Raw genomic sequence first — 22539 nt, 5'->3', positions numbered from 1 at the left:
GCAAACTTACAAAATCTGCAGGGAATCGAATAATTTTTCCCCATTGTAAAAATTCTTTCAGAACATGGAGAAATCGCCTTTTGGGAAGTTGTCATTGGAACAGGTGCCCCCACTGAAAGGCTTCCCCTGGTCTCCCCTCCCAGTACATGGCTTTGAATTTCCCTTCTCTCTTGTTCAGGAGAGAAGTGTATTTTTTAAGTTCCTTATCATTTTTGTGTCCCAGTGACAATTGTCACACAGACAAATGGAGAAGGTAAATCACAGACCACAATAAAAATATCGACTGTTCTAACCCTCTCCCACTCCATCCAAAACCCCCAAAAATATGGATTTGAATAGATTTGAAACCTGCAAAGTGAGTTTCTCTGTACCCGTGTCTACATTTGTTTTTGTAAGTCCTGTTCTTTATTAAATGAAATTGAGATCGAACAATCAGGTTTCAACATATATGGCTAGCATTAAAAAGACACCATTGCTTTCAGTCTGGTCAACCTGGCCTTTTATAAACGTTTACTGGGACAGAGAAAAAGTGAATCACCGTACAATACTCTATGCTTGAAGCAGAGCCTGCATGTGATGAATAAATATGGCCGCCCTCACGTAGCTACACAAGTAATATGATATCAAGCTGCAAATAGATACAATCGTGTTTTAACATTTACTTGCTGACAGGGCTTTTTTTCTTAGAGAGTAGGTGCAGGAACTCCCCCTTTCTGAGTCACCTTTTTTTTCCGCCCCTACCCACCTACAAGAACCATTCCTTGGTTTCACCCCTTACCCATTTCCCAGTACTATAATTTTGTATGAAATTTGGTAATAACAAGAAAAGCACTAAAATAGATCCCCGGCACCCAGTAACAATAGAGAGAAACCCCCTCCCGCCCCCAGCAACAATAGATTCCCCCCTGGCAACAATAGACCACCCACAACAAAATTCCTCCCAAGCAACAATAGACTCCTGGCATCAACAACACATCTCTCACAGCCAGCATCAATGGACCCCCTCCCTCAACAGTAGATCTCTCCCAACAACTGACCCCAGCAGTAGAAGACCCATCCCAAGCAACAATAGATCTCCCACCAGAAACAATAGACCTCAACTACAGAGGCTGGAGGTGCCGGAACTGCGTTCCCCCGCGTTCCCGCTGAAAAAAAGCCCTGCTTGCTGATCAGATTCTCTTAAAAAAAAGACTTTAATAAGACAATTCAAAATGGCGAATATTACAATTTCACTTGTTTTTGTATTATCTTTATTCATTTTCCAATATACCAAAATATAACTATTTCACAATTTTTTTTTACATCAACACGATTGATAATGACCTTTCACTTGTTTTAAAATACAACTTAAAAGGGTTGTAAACCCTCATGTTTTTTCACCTTAATCCATCCTGTGCATTAAGGTGAAAAAACATCTGACAGTTTCCGGCCCCCCAGCCCCCCGTTTTACTTACCTGAGCTCTGGGAAGTCTAGCATTGAGAACGCGATTGACGTTTCCCGAAGGATCTCGGTTCTTCATTGGATAGATTGATAGCAGCGCAGCCATTGGCTCCTGTTGCTGTCAATCAAATCCAATGATGCGGGGGTGGGGTTGAGTCCTGCACTCAGTGACTATGGACGCCGAATGCAGGACTCGGGAGCGCGCCTGCAAGGTAACCCCCTTGGGACAGCGCTTCCAATAAGGGGTTATCTGAAGCGGGGAAGAGCCGAGAGAGCTGCCGGGGGACCCCAGAAAATGGCGTTCGGGGCCACACAGTGCAAAAAAACTAACCTATAGTATCACTTTAAAGCAGGAAGCAAAAGATGCCTCCTAGTGATAAACTAATACAGATTTTTTTTTTCTTGCTGGTACTGGCACAGGTCCCCTGATCCCTCCCTATATGTGATAATTGGTGGCATCCATGACAGATTCCTAAATGAATCAAGTGAACAGGTAAGCTAAATAAATGTCATGCAGGAAGGCCATATTGATTTGACTATTTACAGCATAACTTACATTTTTGTACGTTTTGGGTGATATAGGTAATGATTTATTTATTAAGGCCTCTTGCATCATCGCAGCTTGAAAAAGCTCAGTACAGCATTTTATTTTTTACTTATCTAAAATGCAGCCCATTGCTTACAATGTGCCTGTACACACAAGCGCATAAACAAGAGCTGCATATTCATGAGTTAATAAAATCTGCTTTCCAGGCAGGGGCGGACTGACCATTGAGTCACTCGGGCACTGCCCGAGGGCCCCATGCCACTAGGGGGCCCCATCCGGGTTGCCAGGCTCAGTAAAACCAGGGACAGTATGTAAAAATCTGTGTTTTTTTTAGATCTGTCCCTGATATGTCCGAAAATGACATGCTTTTAATGTGAATATCCCAAGATTATAGCTGCCCGCCTCTGCACTACCTCCTGGCGTGGTGGTCATCTGTAAGCCAGAGGGGCCCCATAATCTTCTATTGCCCGGGGGCCCCATGAGTTGTCAGTCCGCCCCTGTTTCCAGGTCAGTATTTTGCGCTGGTACATGCATATATATTATATTGAATATTATTCGATTTTGCCTAAGGAATGCATTGTAAGCGCAAAAGTGAGTGAATATGTGTAAAGTCCTGTACACACGGGCCCAGAATCTCGCCAGGAAAAAAAAATTGTTTTTCCTGACGAGATTCTTGGCAAGATTTTCTTGCCGGATGAGTGTACACACACACCATTCAAAAGAACCGTTGTTCTTTTGAAGGGCACGAACGTGGCGACATCATCAACTACGACGAGCATGCGTTCGTCACATTCAATGTCGCCGCCATATTGCTTCACTCTACCTATGCCTTGGAAACTACCGCGCATGCGTCAAAGTCATTTCAAGCATGCGCGGGTTTCCATGGAGAGGTAAGTATACAGACACTCAGGTTTCTCGGCAGGAAAACACTGCCGAGAATCTCACGACGAGGAAATAGAGAGCAGGTTCTCTATTTTTCTTGTCGAGATTCTGGGCAGTTTTCTTGCCGTGAAACCTCAACCTCGTACACGCGCACAGTTTACTCGGCAAGAAAGCTCTGCCAGCAGTTTTCTTGCAGAGAAAACCGTGTGTACGAGGCTTCACACAATTTCATGAAACTTATGTCCAGAAATGCTGATGCTGAGACTTCAGTGCCATGTGCAAGAGGCCTTACTGCTTTCTAGACATGTGCACACTGAAATATTTTGTTTCGTAATTTTGTTTTCGTCCGAATTTTTTTTTTATTTAGTTACTCCCGAAAATTCGTTTTTATTTATTTTGTTTTTCGTAAAAAAAAATGCATTCGTCCGAAAATCCAAATTAAGGTCGAATCTGTCATTGAAGGCTTATGGTGTCTGTCGAATGTTCTAAAAAAAAATCGAATCTTCATGTCTCTATGTCGAAAACAAATGCACATGTCTACTGCTTTCTGTGAACTCGGCAGGTAGACCCCTCTACCCAGGACATCTTATGTTTAGCTGTGAGATGCAAGCAACTTTCACTTTTTTTTCAAAAGCTAAATTTGTCCTGACGGCATATAAGCAATACTTGCTTATAAACTGAAAAAACCTCAATGGGAATGGGATTTTTAAGGCAACAAATATAGAACAAAAAAGTCATAAAGTATAAATTTATTACAACACATTATATTGGAAAAAACATTATCAATAATAATTGTAAGAACTGTTCGAATGATACTGTCCGTCACCGCATGCCAAGAGTCAGCAGGCTGTAGGCGCACAGGACAGAATTTCCAACACGTTTCGAATGATTGACATTCTTCCTCAGGGTAATTACAGTATCAATTTCCTCTCCTCAAGAGAAACGTGCTAAAAGACCCTCACTTTCCTCCTGTGTGTTGGAGGATGAGGAGGGTCTTGTTTGGATGGGCTGAGAGGTCCCCCTTTTTCCCCAACGAGAGGGACTTTTGTGTTTCCTTTTTTAGCTGGGCAGAAACTGCATGGATCTCTGGATAAGCCCTTCTTTCCATTAAGCTGTGACACAGTGGGAAAGTTTTTTTTAATGCTGTCTCATGGAATTTTCTTCTGCCCCCTATGGGTTGGAGGGATGATGGGCCCCCTTGTGTGCGCTTGGTACCTATTTCTGAATGTCACCATCTGAGTCCCTTGGAGATGTGCGTCCCGAGTTTTTTAGCACATGTTTCTCTTGAGGAGAGGAAATTGATACTGTAATTACCCTGAGGAAGAATGTCAATCATTCGAAACACGTTGGAAATTCTGTCCTGTGCGCTTACAGCCTGCTGACTCTTGGCATGCGGTGACGGACAGTATCATTCGAACAGTTTTTACAATTATTATTGATATTATTTTTTCCAATATAATTCTGTGTTGTAATAAATTTATACTTTTTTATGACTTCTTTTGTTCTATATTTGTTGCCTTAAAAATCCCATTCCCATTAAGTTTTTTTCAGTTTATAATTGATCTAAGCCAGGGATAAGCAATTAGCGGACCTCCAGCTGTTGCAGAACTACAAGTCCCATGAGGCTTAGCAAGACACTGACAGCCACAAGCATGACACCCAGAGGTGGAGGCATGATGGGACTTGTAGTTTGGCAACAGCTGGAGGTCCGCTAATTGCATATCCCTGATCTAAGGGATGATGGCAACTACATGCCACTGCACATGAGCAAAAAAAAATTTCTATAAGCAATACTTGCTTGTCCCACTGCCTGTTCAGCTAAATTCCAATAGGCTGAAAAGAGAATGTTGCTGAAAGACCTTCTGCATTTGGCATATCTAAGTGTCAGATGCTGGCAATCTCTGCAGTGCATTGTGGTTTCCTACTTTAGCCTCTACATTACTACAGGACATGTGGACCAGTGGAAGGAACTGCAATGTACAGCAGGTGATGCCAGCATCCGACACTCCCAGAAGTGTCAAAAACAGATATCTTTAACCCAGCTTAGGCAGTAGAACAGTCAAGTAAAGATATTTGCTCTGTATCAAAGAATTTAGTTCACCTTTCTGAAAAACAGCGACCGAGTTTATTAAACTTTTTGTCCCTTAACCATCCAGTAATGGGCCTGAGACACCATAATAAGTGTGAAATGGGGGTAGGCTACCTAAAGAGGTGGAGATTTATCTGAACAACATGGGAGAAGTCAAAGATCACCGGGCACACTGTAGCTTTATTCACTTTTGATTTAAACCTCTAATTGCTGTCATGGATTTAAATCAGGTGGTGAGGAGGCAGCATATCGCCTCATCACCTCTCGAACACAGTCAGATCACTTTTCAGAGGAGCAGTAGTGCCTGTTGCACTTGTGGATGAGCCCTTGGTTGCATTTGTCAGCAGCACCCTTAGGACTTGTTCACATGTAAAGCTGGGGGGGGGGTGGTAAAACCCTGTTGTTGACTAAGGGTTTTACAGCACCCAATCCCTACCCTCTTTACCTGCTGAGGCAGGTGAAAGGGGTAGGTACACATGCTGTACACTGAGGTGTACACCTGCCGTAGCAGGAATTACATCCCCTGTTGCTTTTGATGGGTGCTACTGCCTGCCAATCGTGACTTATTCAAGTAAATAGGGCCACTCTGCTTTAACCCTGTTGGTCTCACTTAAATGGGTCATGCTTGGCAGGTGCTATACTATATGCAATACTTTATACACTGTACTGTACCCTATATAACTATTGCATATATGCATTTGTAAACCCCTATAATTTGCTAGTCTATCAGAGTATGCTAGACCTAATGATATAATGTTAGTTAGGAAGACAGACACCTTTGCTTAGTAAAAAATGTTACATTTATTTTCCAATAAAATAGGAATATCACAAACTAAACAGCAGATATCTACAACATTATAACAACAATCATCAAAAATACTATCGCCGCCTCTAGGTAAACTCCTCGCTGCTGAGCTCAGATGTTAAAGAGTCTGGGCCTCATGGTTTAGGCCCAAGAGAGTCTGGGCCTCTGGGTTTAGGCCCAAGCCATCAGGCTAGTGCACGGGCTAGCAGCTAAAAAGAGACCAAACTCCTTCTATGTGAGCTTTTCACTTACACAAACACTCCCACTCATAACCACCCCCACTTGCATCTTGTCCAATGAGTTTTATTTGCCAAAGCTAGTTCTTGTAATATATTATATTGGCCTCTAGGTGGCAGTGTTGCCCATATCTCAATGAGCCCTGGGCTGTCTTTGTCCTCAATCATCATCATAATCGCTGTCTTTGAAGCTTGTATCACACCGGGTGGGCTGGAGCCAAGCCCTCTTGCTATGTAGATTCTGATATGTTTCAAAGCTTTGAATGTCCTTACAACTTGGGGCCCTCTGGCTGTATGAACCAGGAAGCGAAATTCCAGATTAACTCATGTTGGATTCAACATTAACTATATGGGATTTTAACACCCCCTGACCCCCCCCCCCCCCCCCCCCCCAACTGCAAAATAAACCCTTGCTGTTCTGAGCCCCCTATAAGGCTGCTTTTACACTAATGTGCTGTGACTTTAATGGGTAAGTGGGTCGTAATGCAGGGCGCCCCCCCCCCATCCATGCATCCGACCCCCTTATCTACATGCGGGGTGCCAGGACGAATGGATTCCAATCTGGATTTTTTCTTTCTTTGAAGCATTTGATTAGAGCCAGAGACTCGAAAAGGCTTTAAAAAAGGGTGTGCTCGAGGCCCAGAGCACACCCACTTGTGTGATCATAGCAATTGCAAATGAATATTCGCCATTGTCACACTGATTCTCCTGAGACCCATCGCCCGATTTGGCCAAAAGGACAAGCGATCCCATTGGCCACCTAGGAGGAGCAGACGCATGGCGGAAGCCGCCGTGATATAGAGGAGGAGACGACGCAGGGGAAGCTGCAGCCCGGCGAGTTCTGTCTACAACCTAGGTGGGGGTACGGGTGACCCAACGGACCGGGGGCTGCCACTGGTTAGCTGCACTTTGCCATAGACTTCTATTATATCCTGCAGGTGTGGTGCACATTCTGAAGGCGCACCCAAACTTCTGCATTCAGAAAGTGCACCAAACCCCTGGAATATAATAGAAGTCTATAGCTAAGCACAGCATACTTGCAGGAAAGCTGCAGGTACACTGCACTTCACCTGTGGTGTGTCTACACCGCAGCATATAAGTGTGAAAGCAGCCTTATACTATTATGCCCAGTGTATTGCTACACACTGACCTGAAGATCTCTTCTTTCCTGCTGCTGGCACCACTCTGGAGACCGCTAGCGGGCATAATAGGTGGAGTGCAGTTGGTATTACTCCGCATTTGACAGGAGCCAGCACTACAGAGGGGGCATCGGCTTATGCGGCTCTTGCTCCTTACTACAGCTCACAACCTTACAAGTGTCCCTCTGCATTGCACTCCGATGCTCTGGGATGGCAGGTCAGCAAGCCGGGATGAGAGGTCAGCAAGCCCAGATGGCGTTCTACCAGTCACCTGGTTGCTGCCCCCCCCCCCCCTCCCACACACTGAGTGATAATCACTGAGATGTTTTCCTGATGTCTTAATCTTGCTGGGCAAACTGTACCATTCGTTTGCAACGTGCGGTAAAGGGGTCCTCTGGGCCAGTGGTTCTCAACCTCAGACCTCAAGTACCCCCAACGGGCCATGTTTTGTGACTTTCCCTTAGATAAAAATAGCTCTTATCAATACCATGTCATTGATATTGATTTAAAGCAGCTGTGCAAAGTAAAGGAAAACATGGCTGTTGGGGGGGGGGGGGGGGGGGGTACTTGAGGACTGAGGTTGAGAATCACTGCTTTGGGCCACCTAACTGATTAATTCTGCTGGCTGCCATTTATGGGAGCCCCATGACCTAGAATGGTCAGAAAATTATGGACCCTTTTGGAAATCTCGTCAAATAGTTTGCACCAAAAAAAAAAATGGATGACAATTGTTTCCTTCTCACTGCTAAACAGATTTCAGTAAGGTGACTGGCACCTGTGTCCACTCCAAGTGAACTTGTCAGGGGTCTAAAATTACCCTTTTATTAGTTCAGTAAGCACACAGAACAGTTTTAAAATGGCAATATATTTCATATGAATCTCTGCTGACCAAACCGATGGATTTGCTCATCTCTAACCATACTGTAGGTACCATAATGAGGTAATTGACCCCCTGAAGGATTCACTATATGGATATACAGATAATGCACTCCAGAGAGTGGGATTGGCAGTTCAGTTGAGTGGAACCAGGGACAGCTAAGCAAAAATTGTCATGTACGCCATTCCATTCATATCTTCATATTGTTTCTCTTTGCCTTATTCAGAAAACGAATGTTCTGGCAATCGCAGCTCATGAAAACTTTGACCTCTTAACCTTCGACTACGATGTTGGTTTACTTCAGGTGGAAAAGCCCTTCGTGTTCAATGACTTTGTGCGCCCAGTTTGTCTGCCTAGAATGGATGAGCCCCTCGAGCCTTCCTCCCTATGCGTGGTCACAGGTTGGGGCAACATGAAAGAAGGTAACTGCCCACAGAATCCTAGTCATAGAACTTTCCAATTTGAACAATACTATTACTATAGCTATGGGAAGTTTAAATGGCCCTCCCCAGACAAAACCAATATTTCAGTTACAGGTAGATGTTGGTAGGATGAATACAAACAACATCTTAACTGTAGTTCCAACTCTAACTTTAATGTTCTTTTGTGTTTGTATCTAGTTACAGAGCTTTCCAGACGCTTACAGCAGCTACAGGTACCCATTCTCAATGCAGCAGTCTGTAACACTACTTACCACCCTGGGATGATTTCAGAGCGCATGATCTGTGCAGGGTTTCCAGACTCTGGAGGAATGGATGCCTGCAAGGTGAGAAGATTATCTATACAGAGTCTGGACCAAGTGCAATAAATCAGACCTTTCAGTGACTTTACAATTCTGCATGAATAAGTTCCTAACAGGTCAAACTGTACAGTACCGATTATTATATTTCCACATTTTAAAGCTGCCCTTGTGATGTTAATCTGCCTAGTCTGAGATTATGCCACTAGTCTGCAGGAGGCAGAACAGCACAGGCACCAGGGTAAACATGATTGTGTGAACTCTGAGCCAGGATCTCAGTCCAGATAGTAGGTGGTGACCTCGAATGATGCCTGAACAAAGCTGGTGTTCTGTCAATATCTTGAACCCATCAGAAACTCCAGCCACGTCGCTTCCATTTTTCCATTTTTATTTTTTATTTTTTTTAAACTTTAGTAATCAGAGATTTCGATGAATTGGTGGTTAGACACAACACCGACAACTGAATGGAGTCAAGTACAGGAAGACTGAACTGTTTTGACAGCACAGCGGCTAACGAGGACAAACTTGTCACCGCCTCAGAGGCGGCCATTTTGTTGTCTAATATCGGAGTAAGAATCTCGGCTTATAATATCCTGCACCGGACTGTTGTGTTCAACCACCAATTTGTCAAAAACTCCAATTACTGCTGATTTTAAATAAACTGGAAGTTGTGCGGTTGGAGATTCTGACGGGTTGGAGAACTTGACAGAACACTGGCATCCTTTGGGAGAGAAAGGTAGATAATGGCATTGTGCAAAAGGTAATATTCGCGCTATAAAGTTACATATGGATATATATTTAGTGATCCAAATACTTATTGAAATGTGAAATATGAAGTGTGAAAATGAAAAAAATGTATGAAAAAAATAAGAATAAATATTTGTTGATTAAAAAATAAATGAATATGAATGCTATTAAAAATGAAGTAAATAGCATACAATAAAGAGCAACAAATATCTATATATGCAAATAAAAAGTTGTGATACAGAACGTCACAAAGACATCCTCTGTATGAGTCAAATATCTGTGAATCAAACCAACAACCAGTGTTCACATAAATAAACAACAATAAAAATGAAACAAAAGTCCACTGTTTCTAAAAAGAAAAGTCCAGTCCCACAAAGGAAGATCCGTATAATTTGAAACGAGGGATAAAGGAGATGAAATGACTGTCCACCACCACCAAGATGAATTCTTCCTCGTGCGGCACTTTACCAGATTGGATGGACCTTTCAGTAGCAAGGTCCTGGAAGCTTGCAGATAAACCTCTGCAGGGTCTTAGTGCTCATCCAAAGTATCGAGATCGCCTAACTCCTATGATCCTCCTCGTCACCACTCTTAGGGTTGCCAATGGGAAAATGTAGGTAGCCCCCTCTCCAATTGGAATGGACCCGTTAATGACAAAAAATGAGAGAGGCTACAATGGTGCGTTATCTCAAAAAAATCTGGATCATTTATTATTGGGAGAAACGAACGGTACAAATGAATAAAATGAAATAAAATCTGAAAAGTAAAAAAAAAGCCAGCATTAGCTAGGAAAACAGACGTACGCCCGTGCTTTCGTGGTGACGACAATACGTAGCACCGCCCAGATAATAGTATTGTTAGGGGGAGTACTGTGATTTCAGTGAACGGCAATAAATACCTGAACATGTTACACTGACATCTTGCTTGGCATGCTGCACTTAATATGAGGAAACGTAAGTCAAGCCATTGCAGTCAAAACAGCCATATGCACAGCAAAACACATACATTGGAATGATTAGGGTATTTAAATGTCTTTTCTACAACTGTGTTCTTGTACCTTGGGGGTGCTCAGCCCCCAAACATTTTTTATTAAGTGATTAATTAAAAAAAAAATGTTTAATGTTGACCTAAACCTCAACTGGATGACATTTAGTTTGCCAAAGCACTGTGCATCATAAATAATTGCCAGCACAAAGGACACTTCTCATTGAATTTAAGTACTGTCCCTTGTGCTGTCTACATAACCTCTCTCCAGTGGCCTCTTTGTCATGTCATGCTGCTAATGGTGACAACAGGGGCTCATGTACAAGCGCTATCGGGAGACAGTTGTTGCCCTATAACAAGAAGTGCCTGAACAAGGACCTTTATGGCAGGATCACCAGGTATTATTTTAAGGAAAGCTGCAGATGTAAAGAGATTGAAAATAACTTTTGTAATGACATTACCATGTTAACAATTATAAGATTTTAATGATTAATGAGTTTACATCTGCATGAAGTTTGCCTTTTTGGCTTTTTCAATAAAGCAGGTAAAAATCAATCAAAGAAACAATGTCATGCAAAGTGCAGTAACACCTAGTATCCATATTGAAGTTGGATCAGTGAGTGGTGAATTGTGATTGATTTTGGGTATTGCCCTATCGAATAATCCCAAACACTGTCATTCCAGGGTGACTCCGGTGGTCCGTTGGTCTGTCACAATACAAACAACTCTTATGTAGTTTATGGTATTGTCAGTTGGGGTGTCGGATGTGCTAGGCCCCGGAAACCGGGAGTGTATACCAGAGTCCGCTCCTTCTTGAGCTGGATAGAAGACACTCAACAAGGTAAATGGTAACAGGTTCAAAGGTGGAATGACATAATGGAGAGAGAGTGCTTGTGTTCCTCTGGCTTGATTTACGTTGTAATCCTTTTTTTTTTATCTGTTATAGGAAGAAACAACCAAATTAAAAACCAACTTACCCTGCCAGAGAGACCGGAGAATTTATATCAAAACTCCAGGCAGCAAGGTAATTCTTTGTCCCAGGCCCTCCATCCCCTTAACAAAGTACACTCTATTTATTCTAAATATATGAAATGTAGCAGGCGGGTGACCAATGCATTCAAATTCTTTTCCTTCCTGTGGTTTGGTGGAACAGGGCACCGTAGTGATGCATAGACATGTGCAATTTGTTTAGTTCCGAATTCGTTTTTTAATGAATTTTGAAAAATTAGTTGATTCTGAAATTTCAGAATTTTAGAATTTTTCTAAATTTAGAATTTCCGAATTTTCTGAATTTTTCTGAATTTAGGGTTAGGGGTTAGGGTTATGGGTTAGTGTTACGGGTTAGCAGTTAAGGCTTATGGTTAGCAGTTGGGGTTTAAGGTTGGGGTTAGAGGGTTGGGGTTAAGGTTAGAGGGTTAGGGCTTAGGGTTAGCAGTTAGGGGTTAGGGTCAGGGCTTGGGGTTAGCAGGGTTAGGAGTTAGGGTTAGGGCCAGGGTAAGGGTTTAGGGGTAGGTGTAGAGTTAGGGTTTCCCCTTGAAGAATAAGTCTAGGACTCACGAATTGGAATAGGGACCTCCCCCAGAGGTCAAATGTCAGAATGCAGGTTCCCAGAGGTCAATGGTCACAAGGCATGGCTGACCCACTCCTACCAAAGTTTATCGCCTACCCCAACTTAGTCAGGGAATTAACAAATCGGAATACCGAAATTTTGGAAACTTTAAAAATGAGGGGGTTAGGGGTCGGGTTTGGGGTTAGGGGTTAGGGTTAGCCGTTGGGGTTAGCGGTTAGGGCTTGGGGTTAGAGGGTTGGGGGTTAGGGTTAGAGGGTTAAGGGTTAGGGGTTAGGACTAGGGTTATGCTGCGTACACACGATAGTTTAGTCTGATGAAAACGGTCTGATGGACCGTTTTCATCAGACCAAACTGATCGTGTGTGGGCCCCATCGGTTATTTATCCATAGGTTAAAAAAATAGGGAACTTGTTTTAAAATTATCTGATGGATAAAAAACCGATAGAAAAAAAACGATCGTCTGTGGGTACGTCCATCGGTTAAAAATCCATGCATGCTCAGAATCAAGTTGACGCATGCTTGGAAGCATTGAACTTCATTTTTTTCAGCACGTCGTTGTGTTTTACGTCACCGCGTTCTGACACGATCGTTTTTTTAACTGATGGTGTGTAGGCACGACTGATCATCAGTCAGCTTCATCGGATAACTGATGGAAAAATCCATCAGACTGTTTTCATCAGACTAACCTATCGTGTGTACAGGGCATTAGGGCTATGGTTGGGCTTAGGGTTAGCAGTTAGGGGGTAAGGGTTATGGTTGGAGGGTTAGGGTTAGGGCTGGGGGTTAGTTAAATTTTGATATTTTGGAAATTTGGAGATTAGGTATTGAAATTTCCTTTCAAATTTGGCTGTTGGTGAACGTAACGAATAAGAATTCATCTGAAGTTATGAATTATCAAAAATAACGAATGGAACGTAACGATCTAATAATAATAAATAATAAAAAAACTATTATTATAATTTTTTTTTTTATTATTATTTATCATTTTGTTCCATTCCATTGGTTTAGATGTTCCATTCGTTATTTTGGCTAATTCGTAACTTCAGATAAATTTGTATTTGTTACATTCACTAACAGCCAAATTTGAAAGGAAATTCCAATACCTGTAATTTAATAGTTATTAGTAGTTGGTTAATTCAAATTTTACAGATTTTTTTTCTTTCATTTGTTTTTCAGATTTTCGAAAATTCGAAAATAAGAAATTTTGAAAAATGTAGATTTTCGAATTTCCGAATTATCAATTTCCGAAAAAAGCAAAAAAAAACGAAAAACAAATTTTTCGGCAGTGCACATATCTAGTGACGCAAGGACTACATGTGCAGACCAATATGATGTTTGAGTCATTAGTGAAGACCACTGACTGCAGCATCATTATGTCATCCGTCTAGCATAAACAGCATTTTTTGCTTGAACATGATTACATGATGGAAGTCAGCAGAGCTTCTGCTCATTTATTAAGCTCTGAAGCAACTGCTTTTGCAGAATGAAGCTGCACTTTGAGCAAGCACAGAGGTGAAAAACTAAAAAGAAGAAAACGGTGAAGGAAATCCATCTAAGGAACACTTCTTTCCTTTTTTTTTTTTTTAAATATTCATTCTATTTCAAATTAAATAATGTTAAAATCTTATTTGAAAGTCTCCATCCCTATTTGTCAGCGCTGTAGTTTTTCTGCTTACATACAGAATGGCACAAAGGTCTGGTTTACAAACTTGGCAAAGCTGCATTTATTTGTGTCTCTAGGTTGTCCAAGTCTAGAGGTCCTCTCAGCTGGTTCCGGTGATCTCAAGTCTCCTGGCTATCCAATAACCTACATGAACGACCTGGACTGCTGGTGGACCCTAGCCTCATCCTTTGGCCAGCAGCTCCAGGTTCTCATCATAGATTTGGCCTTGGAGGAGTCCCCAAACTGCACCCTGGATGCTCTGAATATTTATGATGGCATCAGTAACAAGAAACATTTATTGGGTAGGTGTCTTATAGGGTATGTGCAGATGAGTCTCAACCCTTTTCGAGAGTGCACAGTGATTGGATTACCATTGACTGACCTACCCATGTTGGGTAGTGTCCCCAACGCTTATTTGAAGTGAAAAGGTCACTTGGATGTGTGATGAAATGTATATTAACATGACTAAACAACTTAAAATTAATGTGAATACTCGATACTAGCTACAGGGGACCGACAGATGCTGATGCTAGATCAAATTCATGTACTTGCACTGCTTGCATTTCCAAAATACATTAGGCCTCATGCATAGAGGACATTTTTTTTTTTTTAACTCTCTAAGGCTCCTTTTACACGGGCGGATGGAATTCAGCGTTTAGCTGCGGTTAGATCAAGTTATCTACCGCAGCTAAACTCAGACAATGCTTTCCTATGTCCACATTTACACACTGCGTTTAGCAATGGTTTCATTACATGGGGTTCGGTGCGGATAGAAAAAATAGATTTGACTGCATCCAGGAATGATTTAATGCAGCTATCTGCAGTATAATATGTCACCTGCAGATAGCAGCGGCAACAAGGAAAGAAAAACAGAAAGCATGTGAACAGTGGAACAGAAATGGCAAGAATGTTCCAACGCAGTTAAACGCAGCCGCACGCAAACGTAACTAATCGCAATGTACAACTGCAAGTGAACGCTGTGCCAGGATTCTCTAGATTTCAAAATAACAAAACATGCTTTTTAACTGCGGCAGAACAGTCGCACGTGTGAAAGGGGCCTTATGAGCCAGCAGCATTTTAACAGAAAAAAATGCCTGGAGCCTGTAAAAGTGTCTAAAGCTATTACAGGTGTCGAGCTCTTGGACATTAATTCATTTCATTGGCCAGAATAAATAATTTATTCTGGCAATTGAAATTAATGCTGAAGCACTAGCGTTTGGGCAGAAAAAAAAAGCTTGACGCTGCTAAAAAGCGTCTAAACTCTGCTGCTTCTGGACACACTAGTAGTGTTCGTTTTTTTTCTTTTCTGCCTCTAAAGCTCCTGCCACTAAATTCTGCTAAAAGCCTATTTTGTGCATGGACACCTAGGATAATATGGAGGGGCGTTTAAAGGCAGTAAAAAATGCCCATAGGAGCAAAAACTGTGATGCCGCGTACACACGATCATTTTTTACCATGAAAAAAAGCGACGTTTTAAAAAAATGTCATTTAAAATTATGGTGTGTGGGCTTCACATAATTTTTCAGGTTCTGAAAAACGACAAAAGAAAAATTCGAACATGTTGCATTTTTTCACGACGTTTTAAATTATGTTGTTTTTCGGGTTGTAAAAAATGATCGTGTGTGTGTGGGCTAAAACGACGTTAAAAACTCGCGCATGCTCAGAAGCAAGTTATGAGACGGGAGCGCTCGTTCTGGTAAAACTACCATTCGTAATGGAGTAAGCACATTCATCACGCTGTAACAGACAGAAAAGCGCAGATCGTCTTTTACTAACGGGAAATCAGCTAAAGCAGCCCCAAGGGTGGCGTCATCCGCATGGAACTTCCCCTTTATAGTGCCGTCGTACGTGTTGTACGTCCCCGTGCTTTGCTAGAGCATTTTTTTAAAACGATGGTGTGTGGGCAACGTCGTTTTAATGATGAAGTTGGAAAAAACGACGTTTTTTTCTACATGCCGAAAAACATTTTTTTTCATGCCGAAAAATGATCGTGTGAACGCGGCATAAGAGTAACCCTTTTTACCATTTTTGTTTTGCCATACACTCCCAGTGTGTCACCAGAACTAGTGTCCCCATTGGAAGATTTTACTGTTCTAATGTCAACCCAAAATTCAGGATTTTCTTTTACTTTCATTTAGACCCCTTTCACACTGAAGGTGCTTTTAGGTGTTGTAGCGTTAAAAATAGCGCCTCTCAAGCCTTCCAGTGTGAAAGCCCCAGTGCTTTCACATTGGGCAGTGTATATGCCGCTCCCAAAATGCCCTGCCCATTAAAATGAATGGGCAGCGCTGCCGAAGCACCTGCAAATCGATTCGGCAGTGGCTGAAATACGCTGCTAAAACACCAGTGGCGCTTTACCATTAACGTGGCGCGGCTCCAGTGTGAAAGGGGTCTTATAACAGTAAACAGGACAAATGGAGATGATGAATTTCCCTAACAGGGTCACAGATGACAATAAAACCTGACAGGTGTTCTAATCCCTCTCCGCTCTATCCAAAACTGACAAAAGTTTTGCCTTTAGTTACTTTAATTACCGATCTGCTTTAACTTGTGTCTTTTTCATTTCTACCTGGAGTTTAGCTTTAATTAAAGTAAATGTAGTCGCCATATATCGTCTTCTGGTAAAATGGCTTCCATCTTGTTCTAGTTACCCTATGTGGAAATGTTTCCAATCTGACCTTGCAATCCAGCGGAAGCCATTTAACACTTAATTTCCACACTGACTCGTCTGGGACCAGCCGTGGGTTTTACCTCCATTCTAGTGATGGTACTGCAAAAACACTGCGGTCCCTGGAAACTGACAAAGAAAATGGTTAGTTTTTGGTCTCTTTATTTATTTATTTATTTATTTATTTATTTATTTTTGGGGATTTTTTTTGTATGTATAAATGAATTGATTAAAGAAAAAATCACAAGTGTGGTTATAACCCTTCCCATCCAGATCTAAAACCTTCCTGATTGTCTGCTGGGAAATGGCACCCAAACCTTAACTCCACTGCTGCCACCTGCAGCTCCAGGGTTGTTAGAACACCCCAGCGCAACAGAATAGCCCACAGCACAGCCAAGCTGAGACAGAGACCCTGTTTAGCACCTTTAGAAATATATTTACCTAAAAATTGGTGACGTGTTCAATACCCATTTTACCCACTGTGTGTGTGTGTGTGTGTGTGTGTGTGTGTGTGTGTGTGTGTGTGTATGTATGTATATGTGTATGTGTGTGGTGATTGATATATATATATAGGATCGAAAGTTTGGGCACCCCAGGTAAAAATTTGTATTAATATGCATAACGAAGCCAAGGAAAGATGGAAAAATCTCCAAAAGGCATCAAATTACAGATTAGACATTCTTATAGAAAAATTAGAACAGATTTTTCTTGGTCTTCCAGATCTTGCTTTAACTTCCACTGTTCCAGATGACTGCCATTTCTTAATTACATTCCGAACAGAGGATAATGACATCTGAAAACGCTTTGCTATCTTCTTACAGCCTTTTGTGAGCGTCAACTATTTTCAGTTTCAGCTTTATAGACAACTGCTTAGAAGAACCCATGGTGCTGATTGTTGGGGCAAGGTCAGATGAGTCTGGGCATTTAAAACCTTTGAGATTGACACCACCTGGTCTTCCCAGACGATGATTGAGAACAATCCATGACACTGGCAGGTCTCAGCTTTGCAAAGGGGGCAGTGCATGCTATAAATTCTGCAGGGTGCCCAAGCTTTTGCGGACGCCATTTTTTTGTTTTCTGTAATTTTGAAAGTGTAAATGATGGAAATAAAATCTAACTTTTTTTGACATATTATAAGAATGTTTAATCTGTAATTTGATGCCTTTTGGAAATTTTTCCATCTTTCCTTGGCTTCGTTATGCACATTAATACAAATTAAGCACCTGGGGTGCCCAAACTTTCGATCCCCACTGTGTGTGTGTGTGTGTGTGTGTGTGTGTGTGTGTGTGTGTGTGTGTGTGTATATAATATATATGTATGTATGTATGTATGTATATGTGTATATATATACATAATTATACAATTTTGCCCCTGTACAAAGCATTAGTAAGACCTCATCTGAAATATGCAGTTCAGTTTTGGGCACCAGTTCTCAAAAAGGATATCGGGGAACTGGAGAGAGTGCAGAGAAAGGGTAAATCAAACGGATAAGAGGCATGGAGGAGCTCCAATATAAGGATAGATTCTAGAAACTGAAATTATTCTCTTGAGGAGAGGATCAACTGTGGTGGAAGGATTGTGTGTATGGTATGATTTGTTTTATTTTTTATTTTTTTATTGGTTGAACTAGATGGACTTTTTTCAAACTGACTAAACTTTTTTTTTTCCCTCTTTTAAAATCTCTAAAACTTTTTTGTTTTCGTATATGATTTTTCAGTTCTTGTTTTAATATTAAAACCAAAAACATTGATTATCACTAGATTCCAAAATTTCCCCCACCTCAACATCAGACAATTGATTCCCATTTGCCAGTACTAGGCCTAAAAAATTATCACCTCTGGTTGAACTCTAGTTGAGTTGGTTGGCATCCGTGATTGCCGTAAAAGTGATCAGGTGGGTCTATAGCCACAAATGCAGAGAAGTGACTGTACAACACAAACAAGCTCACAGCTGCTACTGCACCCATGAGCTTGTTTCAGCCTCTCCCGATTTTGCACATACAAGGCATGTCCCAAATGATTAACTAGGTAAATGTAGGTAGCTTATACATTTATTTTTTTCTTTTAAAAGGAAACTGTGGGAGGTCACTCATCGATCCTATGCTGAGAAGTGGGCCCATCACAATACCTGAGATTGCCACAGATGAAATAAGGGCAGGGCGTGTGGTCGAAGGCCTGGCCGCCACCTATATGTCATGGCCTTGGATAGCCCAAATCGAGAACAAGAATGGAAAACACTACTGCGGAGCAACAATAATCCATGAAACATGGCTGGTGACTGCCGCTCACTGCAAATTCACGTAAAAAAACTATACATTATGATTCTTTCTTACTGTGGACATAATTTCACCAGGAGCTACATGCTGCTATGGCATGTCTAACACATTAGTAGAATTGAACACAAATTTTGGATGATTTTATTTCAGACTGCATTTCATCGCATAGTCAAATCTGAATTTCAGGGTTATTTCTGGCTTATGTTTGCTGTTGCTGTCTTGAGTGCCCTTAGCTTGACTACCAGTACCATCTGGTCCCACCCTTCTATCCTGGTATCCCTAGTAGAATTACTAAAGGAAATGGCTCGGGATTCTTTCTGGACCCATTTTCGTCAGACCAAGCTGCCAGGGCCTTCACAAACCATTCTGCATCGATTTGCATAATTTCCTGCTTTGTAACATGCAGGCTGGTGTGGTTTTCCATAGATTTTTCTGTTCAGTTTTTTTTTTTTTTATAGACCGGTTGAAATGAAATTTAAACAAGTGAAAAGGGCAATCCAACATTGCAAAGTGCAGTACATTTAGTTGTCGAACAACAGTTTTCTATTCCTGGGTATGTTCTGTATGGAACTTTACCAAGCAGGGCTTTACTGGGTGGCAAGAGAGAAAAAAAATTATAATAGGAAAGCAAGGGGAAAAGAGATGGGGAGGAAAAGTGGGAATGAGAGGTCGGGAGGGCTGCAGTAAGGCCCCTTTCAGACTGGGGCGGGAGCTGCGGTGGCGGTATAACGCCGCTAAAAATAGCGGCGCTATACCGCCGGAATTGCCGCGGGTATCAGCCGCTAGCGGTGCGGTATTAACCCCCGCTAGCGGCCGATAAAGAGTTAATATCGCCCGCAATGCGCCTCTATAGAGGCGCATTGCGGGCGGTATTGCCGCGGTTCCCATTGTTTTCAATGGGAAGGAGCGGTGAAGGAGCGGTATACATGCCGCTCCTCTCACCGCTCCAAAGATGCTGCTGACAGGAGATTTTTTTGTCTCCCGCCAGCGCATCGCCTCAGTGTGAAAGCCCTCGGGCTTTCACATTGAGTCTGCAGTGCAGGAGTTTTTCAGGCGGGATAGCAGCGCTATTTTTAGCGCTTTACCGCCTGAAAAACTCCTCAATGTGAAAGGGGCCTTAGGGAAAGATGCCAGGCTTGGGAACCTACCATGAACCATTTTTTAGTACACACAATCGGAATTTCCAATGGAAAAAGTCAGACGGAATTTTTTCATTCCGACCGTGTGTGTGCCCCATCTGAGTTTTTCCATCGGAAATTCCCACTGCCTTAGGAAGAGAACATGTTCTCTTTCCGTTCGTCTGTATGGAACTCCGACGGAGAAAAAAACACGCATGCTCAGAATCAAGTCGATGCATGCTCGAAAGCATTGAACTTCATTTTTCTCGGCTCGTCGTAGTGTTGTACATCACCGTTTTGAACGGTCGGAATTTGGTGTGACAGTGTGTATGCAAAACAGCTTGAACGGAATTCCATCAGAAAAATCCATTGGAGTTTATCCCGACGAAAATTCCGATCACGTGTGTAGCACTACCCCCGGAGGAGCTGCTGGTTTGTTTTGGGTGGCACATTTACCTCGTGGCTCTCCGAATCCCTAGGGGTGTATGGTGCATATAGCAATAGTAAAGGAATGTCCGCAACAGGTGTCTTTTGCTGTGCTCTTTATTACCCAGCCGGGTAAAAACAATAAACTGGTGATGAAAGGATAGAGTTGAAGGAAGAAGGAGATCGGCAGATTCAGGCGTAGTATTGTATTTGGAAACAGTCCTGCTCCCACATGTAACACTTTCTGCGCCACTCCTGCCTGAGTGGACTTAGCGCACCCGGACAGGCCCCTCTCACTGACCTGGCAGCCGGCGTATCGCTCAAACCTTTTTTTTCTGGGAAAAGTCTCTGCCACAGACCCTCCTGGAATGGACTTGGGAAGAAACCTCTGCCACAGGCCCTCACTGATTACAATTACAGAGACAATCCTCCTTGAAGAATTGTGCCTGGATCTTCTCCTTATAGACGCCCAGGTACCGACTGACAGGTGATCAATCCTTCAGTGTCCGGGTACCTTGATCCCCGGTGGTTTGTCGTAATCCTCTTGGATCGCGAGCCTCTCATTGGCTCTCCGCAGATGGACTCCCCACCGAACAGCTATACTGCTTGGGATCTTCAAGAATTTGAACCCATCACTGTGATCACTGATCACTGGGTCCCCGCCGTTGCTCAAATGCTCCGGACCAACATGGTCCCGGAACCAGCAACACCGCGTGGCACGCACGCCAGGTAGGCCATAACGCTGGGGTGCCGTGATGTGGTCACCCTAAAGGTGGGTGCCACACTGGAAGAAGACCCCGACTCTATGGCGTCTGTCCCATAAATTCCTTCTCCCAGCATGCCCAGCGAGAAAACTCCCTCCTGATTGGCTGCTGGAAAAGTGCACCCAAGTCTCGACTCCACCGCTGCCACCTATCGTCCTGGGGTGGAACATCACCCCAGCAACAACAGAATAAACCCACAGCACAGCCAAGCTGAGACAGAGACCCTGTTTTGAACATAACCGTTTGGATCAGAGTTTACTAATACTCTAATCACCCTCTAAATTTCAATAGCACCGGTACTTGGAAGTAACCAGGTGCTACATGTGTACAAGGCATTCGGCTTTTTATTAATAGTCCATTCTGTAATTTCTTATAGCAGTAATTTTACTGTTGAATATCTTCCAGGTTACTTTAGACATTTAACCCCCTGTGGATTTCTATAGGACTCCTGGATTAGAAATTCATAATTTTAGAGGATAGCACATTTTTAAAAGATCAGCCAAACCACAACTTATCAAATTTTTCATACCTTGAGAAAAATTGGTGGTATCCATTCAAAACCTGTCGGTATAAGCAGGAGATGATGTCACCAGTACAGGGGCATTGTTGTCACTGTCATCAGCATTTTTTGTACCAAATACAGGCTGGTTGTCAGGTGGCCGGGAGCCCAGCCTGTTTTTGCTAAGTTTATTAGTGCTTCTCTTCCTTGCTCTGCTTCTACTGAACCTGTCATTAGGCCTATGTGTGCTTGTACTGCATTAGCAACAATGCAGCTGGCAATATATAGTGAGTGTCTTGTTTTGTTATGTATGTCATTTATTTAGTTTTTGTTTATTTCTGCACAAAGGCTCCATTCACACTTGTACGACTCCAAAGTTTCGCAACTTTGGATGCAACTTGGATTCGACTTTGGCTTTGACCAGTGATGATGGACAACTGTTGCATTTTATAACATTCAGGTATGATTTTCGTACAACTTTTAAGGGTCAATATTGAAGTCTATGGCCCTCCAAGTTGCATGAAAGTCAAACCAGTTTCTGGAAGCAGTCACTGTCCCAAATGGACAATAATCTTCCCAATTTTCTGATTGTTGTGTAAAATAATGATGAGACAATCTGCATCTAGAAAATGTAAAACTCCTTTCTGAACGGCATGAAAATAACGTATCCAACTTGTATTTGCAGTGTCGGGTCGGATAAAGTGTTTGTGGGAGCCACTGACTTGTCACAGCGAGAACGAACAGAAGTCTTTGTAAAACGCACTTTCACGCACAATCTTTATGATGTTGACTATACTCCTCCTGAGCATGACATCCGCCTGCTGGAGCTTGAGACTCCCCTTATTCTGGGTGACGTATTTTTCTTTAAAGCTAAATGATTGTCCTAGACCCAGGGCTGGTGACAGAAGCAGGGAGAGACATGCTGCTACATGGGAGGGAATGGTAAGCTGTGCAGGGGAGGGTTGTGTGGTTGTATTTCAAGATAAAGGGGCCCTTTGACGCGCTAAGCTTCCTATATGCTGCAGCTGCCTGAGCGCTCTATAGAGAGCCTGCAGCACTGCTGCCTCGAGT

At 42.5% G+C, this 22539-nt stretch overlaps 1 protein-coding gene across 1 annotated transcript in view; it reads left to right on the top strand.

The window, feature by feature from the left end:
- Positions 1 to 22539, top strand: part of OVCH1 (ovochymase 1) — a 92578-nt gene that overhangs the window by 54329 nt on the left and 15710 nt on the right. The window contains exons 17-25 of the mRNA XM_040341684.1: positions 1862 to 1934; positions 8243 to 8438; positions 8637 to 8782; positions 11171 to 11327; positions 11433 to 11510; positions 13796 to 14020; positions 16366 to 16530; positions 18457 to 18685; positions 22154 to 22317. Coding sequence (XP_040197618.1) covers positions 1862 to 1934; positions 8243 to 8438; positions 8637 to 8782; positions 11171 to 11327; positions 11433 to 11510; positions 13796 to 14020; positions 16366 to 16530; positions 18457 to 18685; positions 22154 to 22317 — 1433 coding nt within the window. The remainder of the gene's footprint in view (positions 1 to 1861; positions 1935 to 8242; positions 8439 to 8636; positions 8783 to 11170; positions 11328 to 11432; positions 11511 to 13795; positions 14021 to 16365; positions 16531 to 18456; positions 18686 to 22153; positions 22318 to 22539) is intronic.

The sequence above is a fragment of the Rana temporaria genome, chromosome 3 (assembly GCF_905171775.1).
Source record: "Rana temporaria chromosome 3, aRanTem1.1, whole genome shotgun sequence".
Taxonomy (NCBI): domain Eukaryota; kingdom Metazoa; phylum Chordata; class Amphibia; order Anura; family Ranidae; genus Rana; species Rana temporaria.
This window is presented reverse-complemented; position numbering and strand designations above follow the sequence as displayed.